Raw genomic sequence first — 13,154 nt, forward strand, 5'->3', positions numbered from 1 at the left:
CAGAGGCAGAGGCAGAGGCAGAGGCAGAGTTGTGCTCAAGACAGGGCTGGACTGTCCTCTTCAAGGCTGGTATTGAACAAAAGGTAATCAAAGCTTAGGTTTTTAGCTTTTTGTTTTTTATTGCATCTATTTATTTGGTGGGAGATAGATTGGGCATGCTATGCTGTGCATGTGGAGGTCAGGAGTTAGTTCTTTCCTTCTGATCATGTGAACCCTGGGGAATTGAACTCAGGTCCTCAGCCCTGTTGGCAAGTGCTTTCTATCCTAAGCTTAGTTAGTTAGTTAGTTAGTTTGTTTGTTTCCTGGCTGTGCTCTGAGCTTTGTAATTCCAACCAGGTATGTGGCCACATTTACTCATTTACAAAATGAATATTATAATTCTATTGCAATGGCTGTGGATTTTAAATACATTCATACTTGTAAAGTACCTAGCGTGGTATACCCGACACCAATCAAAGACATTGTCATCATGGAAAACAAATTTGTAATTTCTGGTGTAAACAGACATTCTTATTACCTCCCTCCAAAATCCCCCAAAGCCCACACTAGCTTGTCCAACTAGAGGACATCTGTGCAATGGAATAGTACGTAGCCACTGCTGGTGAGGTGAGTCTATATGCAGTGACAGGAAACACTAGTAAAGCTGGAGGGAAAGGCAGAGCACAGAGCAGGGCCTGAGCTCCTACTTATGCTGCACTCTTGTTATGGTAGCAAGGGTGGAGCCAGGCCAATGCTCTAACACGAAGCCATATGCCTTTGCCCTCCATTTACTCTCAATTTCTATTTCAAGACAAGGGTCTAACTAAGTTGCCCAGGCTAGCAACTCTAGCTCAGGCTGACTTTAAATGTGTGATCCTTCTGCCTCAGCATCTTAGTCAGCTGGGGATACAGGCATGCACCACCAGGCCCAGCTGTCTTGCTTCTGCCTAAACCAGATGGAACAGGGATATATGTGTGTAGCCCATCTGTAGAAACAGACATAAAATATAATTGGGCAGTAAGAGTAGAAGTGGCATTATAAAGGAGATCCATTCACTGTTATTTATCCATTCAGGTTGTCTGGTTTATTTTAAACATGCCTATATTATCTTCATAGCAATTTTCTAGTTTGCGGCATAAAAGTGGTGTTGTCTGGGGATGTTGCTCAATGGCAGAGCACTCGGCCAGCATGTTCAAGGTCTGGTTCCATCTCTAGGTCATCAAAAATAAAAATAGGAAATAGGAAATCAAGTAAAAAAGCAAGTGAGCTATCTTGTGGTGGTCTTATCTTCATTTTGGAAGAGCTCGTGGAGGTCTTTCCAATCTTTCCAACTGTTGCCCGAATAAGTTTTCTGCTGTTGTGACACTCTCTTGCTGTTGTGGGCTCTCTCCTATCTGTGTGGTTTGGGGAATTGCATCTTAACATTCAGTGAAGTGTTAGAGACAAAACTCAATGGGTAGTGTTTGCCCAGCATGCATAAAGCCATGGATTTCATCCTTAGCATCTCATAAACCAGGTGTGCACCGGTGACCCCAGCCCTCAGGAGGTGGAAGCAGGAAGATCAGACACTCAAGGCCATTCTCAACTGCATAGCAAACTTGAGGCCAGCCTGGGCTGTACTAGACTCTAATACACACACACACACACACACACACACAGACACACACACACACACACAGAGAGAGAGAGAGAGAGAGAGAGAGAGAGAGAGAGAGAGAGAGAGAGAGAGATGTAAAAGCAAACATTCCATTGAACCCGAACAAGTGGGCATCCCAGTGGAGTCCTGGCAGCTACTCACGTGGAAGTGCTGACTTCCACAGGGTCCAGCCAGAGGGGGTTGGTGGTGACACCGAAGGACAGGACATACAGCTTTTCCTTGAGGCTCAGCTGCTCATCAATGAGACCCTGTGGATAGAAGGATAGGAATGGCTCAGAGAGTCTGGGCTCTGTGGAACCTGGCTGTACCCTCTTGTATAAGCTGCCCTCATGGTGGAGAATTGAGCTGGGCTAAACAGAGACAAGTGCTAAGTGGGGACAGCTCTCCCCCCCCCCAACTCTCAAAGCTCTGCTCGGGCTTCATAAAATACGAGCTGTAGCTTATGTGGTTGGTGCCTACCTCAGACAATAAGCATTTCCATGGAGAAGCACCTTCCACATTGCCTCCCATCTCTCTCCGTGCTAGAGGTAGCTCTGAAGGTAGCTCTGAGGGGCTTTACATAAAGTCCTCTTATCCTGACAGCTGTGTGTAGTGGCCATATTGTCCCCCCCCCTGCTTTATAGAGGAGGTACCAGGGGCACATAGTACCCCTGGTCCCTTGATGGAAAAGGTGGAGGGAGCTGGGATTTGACTTCACTTTTCTGTTTTGGAAATGTCAAAGCAACCAGAAGAGCTTTCCCATCTGAAAAAGGCCAGGAGCCCAGGGCTGTGCTGTACTGTGCTGTGCTGCAGTCAGCCCCACAGCCTCCAGTCCCTCCTGTCTTGAGGGAATCTGGGCTTCTGCAGGGGTTGCAGGTGTCTGGCTGGGAGGTTCTGCTGTGGGAAGAATACTAGAAGTTCACACTGCAAGTGAAAATGAGTCTGTGGTGAGCTTTCACAGAATTTGACACGGATCTTCTCCCCCTCCCACCCCTCAAAAGGTGCTAATTGAGTGAGAACTGTTCTTTGTGAATGGCCCGGTTTTGCATTTGCTGTAAACAAAGCACGTTTGTCAAGCGGGAGGCTGGAGAGGTGCCCCTCCTGCTAGAGACTTACTGTGAGGTCATTTTGGAATTCCTCTGTCTGAGAGCCGCTGCTGACCTTCGAGGAATCTATGAGGAGGCCTACTCTTGATCCCTTGATGAGGCCAAATGCCTAAAACCAGAGAGGAAATGTGCAAACAAGCAGCCCAGCCCCCCACTTCTGAGGCAGAGGTGTGACCAACCCCTCTCATTGCAACAGAAAGAGGCAAGGTGGGAGCCCCATTCTACAAGAGAAAAGCAAAAGCTGAGGCCCTGCCCTACCGGCTCCTGTCAGGACTCCTGCCTATGTCCGTGTAATCTGTTACCATACAAGCAGGTTAGACGATTGCCTATCTCACAAAAGACTTAAGTTCTCCTTCCTCTACGCTTTCTCTGCTTCCAATTAGAGCTGCTCATCTTCATCTCTATGTCTCTGAGACTCAAGTTCAGTTCTCACCTCCCTCTTCTTATGAAGCTACACTTGTGAAGGGGACGAGTGACCTCCATCTTCTCTAAAGCTGAGATCAAACCCACATTCTCAGCTCCCTTGAACTCCAAGTAGCTGATGGTACAGTCTGGCAATGACAGTCTGTCAGCATATGACATTTAGGCCCCTGTTAGGCAGATCCTCTTCTCTGTTTCATATTGTAAGTAAACTACTGCAGCATCCTAGGAAACTGCTACCCGACCATCACCTAAGGGCCCATTACAGATGCAGAATCTCACCCAGTCGTGGTGGATCAGGCCTCCTTCCAGCATTTGAGAGGCTAAGGTAGGAAGATTTTGGGGAGCTCAAGGCCAGCCTGGACTACAGAGTGAGACTCTGTCTTCTTTGGGTCCTGACCCCAGAGACTTCCTACAAAAGTGTTCCCCTAAAGTCTCACATGTTTAAGCTTGGTTCCCAGGTGACAGATCCTGTCACCATGAAAGCCCGGTCCTAATCTATGATAGATCAATAACATCAGGTTATTGTTGGGAGGTGGTGGAAAGTTTTGAAGGTGGAGACCTACTTAAAGGAACATGGTCGCTGGACATGTCCTTGGGGTTTCTATTTTGTCCTGTGCCCCATCTGCCTCTCCTTTTTCTTTTTTTCTCTTCCTCCTCCTTTCTCCTCCCCTCAGCTGTCACGATCTTTTCTCTATCACATGTTCCCCACCATGGTGTTCTGCCTCATCACAGCTTAAAAGCACTGGACTTAAAAGCTAATGATGGACTGAGACCTTTGAACCCAAAAACCAAAGTCAGTCTTCCATCTTTTATTTATCCCCGAATACTTCTGTCAGTGATAAAACACTAACACTGGTTTTTAAGTTGGTGTGCTGGACGACTTTTATATTAATTTGACACAAGCTAGAGGCTCTGAGATGAGGGAACCTGAACTGAGAAAAAGCCTCCAAAAGGTCTGGCTGTAGGCAAGCCTGCAGAGCATTTTTAAAATAAGTGATTGATGTGGAAGGACCCAGCTCATTATGAGTACTGCCACCCCTGGGATGTGATCTTGGCTGCTATAAATAAGCAGGCAGGGCATCCATAAGGGACAAGCCAGTCAGCAGCACTCCTTCATGGTCTCTCATCAACTCCTGCATCCCAGTTCCCACCCTGACTTCCTTCCATGATGGACTGTGATGTGGAGGTTTCTGTCCTAGCAACCATTCACTCTCAGCTTGATCTGTATCTGGGCTTTCCTGCTTTGGCATGGTGAATGTTTGAGGCTGGGTGGCTCTCTGTTGTGGGAAACTGACTTGAACATTACAGAGTGTTTAACAGCACCCTTGGACATTTCTAAACTAGATACCATGTATCACCTCCATACCGGCTAGCTGTGACAACCAGGAATGTCCTCAGGCCTTCCCAAATGGCCCCAGTGACAGCGAAGTCACTATTAAATACAGACCAGTTGGAAACCAATGTTCCATACTCATCCCATAAGGCATTTATCTGTTTATTACAGAGCTGAGGGTTGAACCCAGGACATCCCACTTGCTAGGCAAGCACTCTATGTTTGAGCTAAATCCCCAACTCCTGACCCCCTGAGTCTCATGTTTCTCATCTGAATGCCTGTAACTACCTAGGGCTGTCACCTAGGGGATCTTTGGAACTTCAACCTTGTGCCATTGACCACTGCTCTCGAGACATCCATCTGGATGTTTGGTGAGACTCTCATACTTTTTATATCTCAGTCAAGGCCTCCTGGTTTCCCCCAAACCTGTTCCTCCCTCAGCCTTTCACATTTCAGTAAATGGCTTTCAGCACTGGCCTGGGCACCCTGGCTCCATCTTGTCCAAGCCATCCACAAATCCTGCCTGCTCAACTATTCCTGAATCTATTTCATCCCATCTATGCCAGTACTTAAGTCTAAGCCACCGTGGTTCTCATCTGGCCTGTCTTGTGTTTCCTCCTGTGCATGCAACTCACCTAGACAGCTGCCAGGCTGATCCTTGGAAGCGTCAGTCCTTAGACCCTCAGTGCTTTCTAAAAACCTTCCCTTTGGCTTTCCCTGCTCTGAACCTTTCTGACCGGCCTCATACCCACTCTCCACACTGCTTCCTCTAACCTGACACACTGCCCTGCCTGTTGCTTCTGGAGTATGCTACATGTCTTGGGACCTTTGGACTTGCTGGTTTTCTGCCTGGGACAGTCTCCACTTTCTGGCTCACTGGTCATCTGTTTCAGTGCCCCTTCTTCAAATCAGTTGTTGTGTCTTATAAAAAGATAAGGAGAGAGGGAATATGGTCAATGGGTGTATAGTCAGGTGTGGGGTCAGGGGGTGCCTCTGTGGGCCCATGCTGAGGCATCCCTTTCCCCTGAGGGACCAGCCACATGATGGTATAGTATAGAATAGTTTATTCAGGGCATGGGGAGGGGAGCTGAGGGAGCAGAGACAGAGATAGGGAGAGGAAAGGAGGTGAGGCCAGCCATGGGCACGGGGAGAGAGAGGGGGGAGGGTGATGGAGAAGAGGAGCAGGAGCAAGGGGACAGAGCAGGAGCAAGAGAGGGAGAGAGCGAGCGAGCGAGCGAGCGAGCGAGAGAGAGCGAGAGAGAGAGAGAGAGAGAGAGAGAGAGAGCGAGAGCGAGCGAGAGAGAGAGAGAGAGAGAGAGAGAGAGAGAGAGAGAGTGTCAAGGGCAAGCAGCCCCTTTTATAGCGTCGGGCACACCTGGCTGTTGCCAGGTAACTGTGGGCGGAGCCTAGAAAGAATGCCAACAGTAGTTCCCGGACTGTCCTATGCAGAGTATCCTCTCTTTAACAGCCTCTCTGCTTCCCACTAGTTCATGTTTCTGTACAGAACTATTACAAACTGGCCTTGAGGATGAGTTGTCATCCTATTTCTTCACCGTCCTCCTCCACAGAGGAGCCCCGGAAAGGCCCAGCCTCATCTTCATACCCTTTATTCTACAACAGGACCTGATATTTATCCCATAAATATTCATGACGCAAATGAAGGTGTACTCTTCCCAGGGCATTGCCAACTCTCAAGGAATCAGAAGTTAAAAATTAGAGCTCCACTCCTCCCTTTAAAACATAAAGGGGGCAGATTGGGAAGGATGGGGGCTGGGGAGACAGCGCTCCTGCTAAGAGCACTGCTTAGCAGTGCTTAGTGGCTGCTCTTCCAGAGGACCTGAGTTTCATTTCCAGTGCCCACACCGTGGCTTATAAAACTGCAATTCCAATTTCAGGGAACCTGATGCCCTCTTTTAGCCTCCATGGGGACCAGGCCCACATGTGGCATATATATATATATATATATATATATATATATATATACACATAGATATGCTTACAGACAAAACATCCATATACAAAACATCCATACACAGAAAATAAATAATAATTTTAAAAAACCACTTTAAAAAAAGAGGCTGGAGGAAATGGCTCAGTGGCTAAGAGTGCTTTCTGCTCTTACAGAGGACTGGTGTTTAGCTCCCAGCACCCACATCAGGTAGAACAGAATCTAGACCAGGGTAGCCCTTGGTCTCTCAATTTTCTTTAAAAAAAAAAAAAAAGAGCTGGGCATGGTGGTGCACATCTTTAATGCCAGCATTTAGGAAGCAGAGGCAGGTAGATCTATGAGTTCAAGGCCAGCCTGGTCTACAGAATGAATTCCAGGACAGCCAGGGCTACACAGAGAAACTCTCTTGGAAAACAAACAAACAACTAAAATAAAAAATCAGATTGTGTGTGTGAGGTGGGGTGAGGAAAGATGGAGGGGAGGAGAGAGAGAGAGAGATCCACCATATAGGCTCTGGTGCTCAGCCTGAATTCTCACTGTCCTCGCCTTGCCCCAGTGTTAAGATTAAGAGTTAGGTCCGTGCCACTGTGCCTGGCTGGGTTTTTTTAAATTTTAAGGCCTTGGGACCTCAGCAACAAAAGCACAGCTATGTCTGTGGGCTTTATGTTTGTGGGGTAAGTTTGTGTTTTAGTGAATGCCAACACGAGTTGGTGTACCATCATCTGCAGTGGAAAGGGCTCGAACCAAGCAGCTGAGCTGAAGAAGGCGGAAATAGACACACGTGGCCATTACCTTCTTGCTGTTCTCTGTGAGCCACCGCATCCTCTGCTGATAGAGTTCAATAGTGCTGTTGGGACAACAGAAAGACTTGTCACCATCAGACAGCATCATCACCAAGCCCTGTCACACACAGAAGGAGGCTCATCAACTGTCACTTACACACATAGAAAGGTGGCAGGATTTTACAAGTTTCAATTATCTAAACAATTTTTTTTTTTGAGACAGAGTTTCTCTGTGTAGCCCTGGCTGTCCTGGAATTCACTCTGTAGACCAAGCTGGCCTCGAACTCAGAAATCTGCCTGCCTCTGCCTCCCAAGTGCTGGGATTAAAGGTGTGCGCCACCACTGTCCAGCTCAATTATCTAAATTTTTAATTAAAAACTTTCTCTTTTACCTTTCTTTTTTCTTTCCTTCCTTTCTTTCTTCCTTCCTTCCTTTCTTTCTTTCTTTCTTTCTTTCTTTCTTTCTTTCTTTCTTTCTTTCTTTCTTCCTTTCTTCCTTCCTTCCTTCCTTCCTTCCTTCCTTCCTTCCTTTCTTCCTTTCTTCTTTCTTTTCTTTTCTTTCTTCTTTCTTTCTCTTTCTTCTTTCTTTCTTTCTTTCTTTCTTTCTTTCTTTCTTTCTTTCTTTCTTTCTTTCTTTCTTTCTTTCTTATTTTTTTGAGACAGAGTTTCACTGGATAGCCCTAATTGGCCTATAATTTGCTGTGTAGATCAGGTTAGCCTCAGTTTCACAGGGTTCTCCCTTCCTCTACCCTCCTATTGCTGGATTTTAAAGGTGTGGCCTTTTCTACATCTTTTGAGAGAAAATCTCACTTTATAACTGAGGTCAGCCTCAGACTCTCTTTTATTATTTTTTAACTTAAAAAAGAATTATTTTGTGTGTTTATGTGTGTTAGGGGAGGATGAAGGAGAAAAAGAGGAAGTAGAAGAGAGAGAGAGAGAGAGAAAGAGAGAGAGAGAGAGTGTGTGTACGTGTGTGTGTGTGTGTGTGTGTGTGTGTGTGTGTGTGGTCACATATGTGCATGCATGTGTTCAGGTGCAAATGTGTAAGTAGGAGGTTTTTTCCACCACCTTCTGGAGTTCAGGAACTCACCCCAGGTCCTCAGGCCTGTGTGCCAGCCTTTACTCATGGGGCCATCTCACCAGCTCAGCCTTAGACTCTCTATCTTTCTGCCTCAGCCTCCCTATTCTGGAATTAGAGGCAGGAGTTACCTGGTTGGATGAATTTTTAAGTTTTAAGGCCTGTGGAGACTATAAGACAAATGGAACAAGACAAAGCTAAGATATGTGTTTGCCAAGACACCAGGTCAAGAAGCAGAGGCTGTGTGGGGACCAGGGGTTGGCTGCAGTTTTCCTGTGAAGCAAGACTGGGTGCTGATGACCTTTTGTGAGCTGTTGGGGGTACAGGCAGTGTTCTCATGAGGAAGGTGGGGGGGCTCCCTGTTCTCACTCAGAGCTGAGTACTTTTTAAAAATTTATTTATTTTGTGCATTTGAGCCTTTTGCCTGGATGTATTTAGTCCATGTGTATGCCTGGTACCTGTGGAAGTTGGAAGTGGAAGATGGTATCAGATTTCCTGGAAGTAGGGTTATGAGATTGCTGAGAATCAAACTCAGGTCCTCTGCAAGAGCAGCAAGTGCTCTTAGCCACTGAGTCATCTCTCTAGTCCCTCAGATATCATGAGTCTTTACAGAAGAAATTGTCCCAATACTCCTGGGGACGGACCACAGCTGTTCTTGGATTGATTAACAAACACATTAGTTTCTAAAAGAAAAGTAGCCAAGAGAACTGTATTGACCTCTGGAGCCTATAGAAAAGCAAGCACTCCTGTGACGGGGTGAACACCAGCAGGTGACAGGTGCTCATTGGAAGTTTTCAGTCACTTGAATCTTTACTGTGGTGCCTCACTGAGAGCAGTTGGGAGAGAGGAGTGTGGAAGCCAGATGTTGGTGGGTATAAATTCATGAGACGAGAGTAACAGGGGAGTCACGATGGAGACATAAGAATTTGAATATAGGACTGAGCCTCACACTGAGACCCACTTGTGTTTGAGACCTTGCTTTAAAGGCCTTTTATGGATGGTGAGACTTTTGGTAGGTGTAGGATTCTCTCAGAGCCTGAAGTTTCATCATCTTCCATGTAAAGATAATCACAGCACCCTGTCCAAGTCAATTTGCCAAATGACTTCAGCAGATTCGACTATTCCATAAAGATGTTAGATTTGCACCTTTCTTTGGCAGGATGGTGACTGGGGTACATTACCTGTGCTCCAGGGTGTGGCCCACTCTCATGCACAGATAGATAGAACTTCCTGGACTTAGTGATGTATCAAAAGGGAGAGAAGGAGGGGCTGACAATAACTACGGCATGAGGTGGGGAGGTGGTGTTAGGGTGAAGGATCTGGGAGGAGATGAAGGGTAGATAGGACCATATTTAATTGAATACATGTATTAAACTCTCAAAGAACAAATAAAAACAAAATGTTGAATTTATAATTCAAAACAACAGAGCCATATATTATTGAACTCTACATGTGTGCAGGGGCACACACTGTACTCCAAAAACTCAGAAAACTGTGGCAGGAGAATCTCAAGTTTAAGGCCAGCCTGAGCTGCACTGACCCTGTCACAAACAAACTTAGAACTAACTAAATATCAAGGAATTATTTAGAACATTCTGACCCTAAGAACTTTCTATAAAATTTATAGTTAAAGCATTTTGATATATCTCACTAATCAGTTACTGTATGAATGATAGTTGAGCAACCACCTTTTGGTTAACTGGTTTGACTTTTGGTCATTAGTTGGAGAACAATACAATGTTCTGGACAGTTGTTAAGGAGGAAATAAGATCTTGTATGCAGCCCTTACAGAGTTTCTGGCACATTAATAAATGTTATTACCATCATTACCTTTTGGGAAACCTTAGGCAACAGTAATTATAGCTCAGACATTACTAGAGCTGGGATAGACTCTTAAAGACCATCCTGTCTGCTGATAATCGGAATGTGTTTGTGAGTGTGTGTGTGTGTGTGTGTGTGTGTGTGTTTTCCAAGTGTGTGCACAGGATCCAGGTTCAATTCCCAGCACCTACAAGGGAGCTCACAATCATCTGTAACTCCAGTTCCAGAGGATCCAACATCCTCTTCTGGACTTTGTGGATACAAGGTACATACTATGTGCACTAACATACAGGCAAGACACTCATACATATAAGACAAAAACAATTGGTTTGGGAGTTGGGCACATGCCTTACACATGTCTGCAAGGGTGAGAGCCACAGCAGCCTGACAAAGCTCTCAGTCATTAACCAGCTAACGAAGCTGGAAAATTGGAGACATTCATTGGAGAGCACCAAGGGTTTCAAAGGCTGAGAGATGCCAGTCTAGTCCAACGTTTTCATTTGAGAAAAGGGCAGACTAGAGGTAGATGAGAGGTTGGTACCAGTCATGTGCAGGCTATGAAATGAGATGAAGGCCTCAAACTCTGGAGTCCTGGGGGTTCTGGGAAACTTACTCAGAAAGCCTTGACTTGAAGTGGTGGATGGCCTGGGTGGTGAAATGCACTTTGGGCACAGCATTGTTATGATCCTCCCTGAAAGAGTAAAGCTTGATTTGGGGGTTTTTCAGGCTCAGGGCTGGATGTACCACCACAGCCTTGGGGAGCTTGGGAGGAAGGGTGGAAGCACTTTAGACTTACAGCTCAACTGTGCCCTGGCTTATCAAGTCAGCCAAGGTGAGCTTCTCGAACTTTAAACTGTGCATTGCAAGCCAGTCTTCAGAGTCTTCCAGAGCCGACGTCTGGGTCTCACGTCCCTGCAGCTGCTACAAGGCAGAAACCAGAGTCAGACAGGAAACAGCAGGAAGGCGGGACAAGGAGGAGGATGCTCTTGGTTCCTGTCACCAGATATCCAAGGGTTGTGAACTCTGAGAGACCCAATCCCAAGGTACTCTAAAAGTTCTCCTTGCTAACTGGGCACAGTGGTACTCACCACTTGGTATCCCAGGCACTTGGGAGGTTGATCAAAGCCAGCCTCAGTTACAGAGCAAAGGCCCTGTCTCAAAATACCAACACCAGCTAGTTATGGTAGCACATGCCTTTAGCCCCAGCACTCAGGAGGCAGAGACAGGCTGATCTACATAAGTTCAAGGCCAGCCTATTCTACAGAGCAAGTTCCAAGATGACCAAAGCTACACAGAGAAACCCTGTCTTGAAAAAACAATCCAAACCCAATTCAAACCAACCAACCAATCAACCAAACAAATAAACAAACACCCCACCCATACCAATACCAACATCACAACAGCCATAACAAAGCGAATCCCCTTGCCGAGAGTGCTGAACATGAATATGAGGTTGGTTGCCCTGGTGACACCACCCTTATGTCAGGCCCCAAATGTGGCTCACATATTCAAGGGCAGCTCACTTTGTGAGGGATTAGACAGATATACAATGACCAAACGACACAATAGTAGAATCACAACTTGTGCAAAAATTGGCCCAGCCTGGCTGGGATTTGGTCAATGACTTTTAGTTTCTCATGTTTTTTCTTGGTTCTTGTTTGTTTGTTTTTGCCTCTGCTTCCAACTCAGGACCATCTGGAGAAAATCAAGTATGTCTCCTAAACCAATCACAGGAGATGCCTTCTTCTGTTGAGTCTTTCTCCACTTGCTGAGAGCTTACCGTCAGAGGTATTGGGAGGCCCTTTCTTCCATATGAATTGCTCTATATTCCAGCCTGTTGTTGAGTCTATCGCAAACACAAGTCATGGGGGCTGCTCCCTTGTGGTGAACAAGGTCTGGATAAATTCCTGGTTGGTTCTCAGCGAGATGATCTTGCTAATTTCCAAAACTGTATGCTCTAGATCTTTTCAGGTGCGTTCTGCCCCTTAGCATTCCAAGAGACCTCAACAAACACTAACTGGCCAAGCAGAGACCAGGGCATTCTAGCTCCACCTGGGGCCCAGAACCAGAGCAGTGGGTGGGTGGGTATATAGGAGAATAAGTCCTTATTTACCACAGGACTGAGCCATCAAATATGTGATGATACCTTGTGCTTAGTGACATCTGTGTCACTCAGTACTCTCAGCTTAGGCTATGTGTGCAGACCTGGTCGTGGAGCAGAAGAAACTCCACCCTGAGCAATCAGCACTGGTGATGCTTTCCAGAGCTAGCCTTGGATAGCCTTGACTTCAGACTGAGCCAGCCTTCCCTTGTTGATCTCTTCTAGGGTATTTCTGAGTCATTGCTTTGAACTGGTCCCATCCTGGGTGCTCCGGCTATGATGCAAGTAAAAATACTCTTGTCCTCTCACAGCTTGTGTTCTAGTGTGGATAGATGGACAGGGAAGTGAAATCAATATGCAGGAGAGTGTCAGAAAAGAACACTCTTAATAGGAAAGCAGGATGAAAAGTGGCTGGGAAATGGCAAGGGTGGTTTGGGAAGGCTGCCTAGCTGAGAGGCAATCGGAGAAGGCCTCTGAGCCCGGCACTGAGGGCTAAGAAGGAGCCAGCCCTGCCCACAGCAAGGGGGCCATGCCAGGTAGAGCCAGGGAGGTGTGGAGAGGCGGGATATGTGAAGAGGGAAAGGGCAACATGAGCTGGAATGGAGTTGCAGTGGCTCGAGTGAGATTGGCCCCCTGGGCTCATACATTTGAATACTTGGTCCTCAGTTGGTGAAGGAACTGCTTGGGAAGGATTAGGAGGTGTGGCCTTGTTGAAGGAGGTGGGTCACTGAGGATGAACTTTGAGGTTTCACAAGTCCACAATATCCTAGCTGACTCTCTCTGTGTCACGTGGTGCTTGTTGTCTCTGGATGTAAGCTCTTAGCCACTGCTCCAGCACCATGCCTGCCTGCCCGCTGTCATACTACCTACAATGAGGGTCATGAACGAACTCTCTAAAACTGTGAGCAAGCCCACAATTAACCACTTTCTTTATAAGTTACCTTGGT

At 46.5% G+C, this 13,154-nt stretch overlaps 1 protein-coding gene across 2 annotated transcripts in view; it reads right to left on the reverse strand.

The window, feature by feature from the left end:
- Vwa3a (von Willebrand factor A domain containing 3A) overlaps positions 1–13,154 on the reverse strand; it is a 73,536-nt gene that overhangs the window by 37,583 nt on the left and 22,799 nt on the right. For both annotated transcript variants that reach the window (XM_029479335.2, XM_085841352.1), the window contains 5 exons: positions 10,903–11,027; positions 10,720–10,797; positions 7,219–7,273; positions 2,733–2,831; positions 1,779–1,885 (listed from right to left, as the gene is read on the reverse strand). In XM_029479335.2, the coding sequence (XP_029335195.1) occupies positions 1,779–1,885; positions 2,733–2,831; positions 7,219–7,273; positions 10,720–10,797; positions 10,903–11,027 (464 nt within the window). The remainder of the gene's footprint in view (positions 1–1,778; positions 1,886–2,732; positions 2,832–7,218; positions 7,274–10,719; positions 10,798–10,902; positions 11,028–13,154) is intronic.

This window comes from Mus caroli, unplaced genomic scaffold (genome assembly GCF_978045245.1).
Source record: "Mus caroli unplaced genomic scaffold, Mus_caroli_1 scaffold_8, whole genome shotgun sequence".
Classification (NCBI taxonomy): Eukaryota; Metazoa; Chordata; class Mammalia; order Rodentia; family Muridae; genus Mus; species Mus caroli.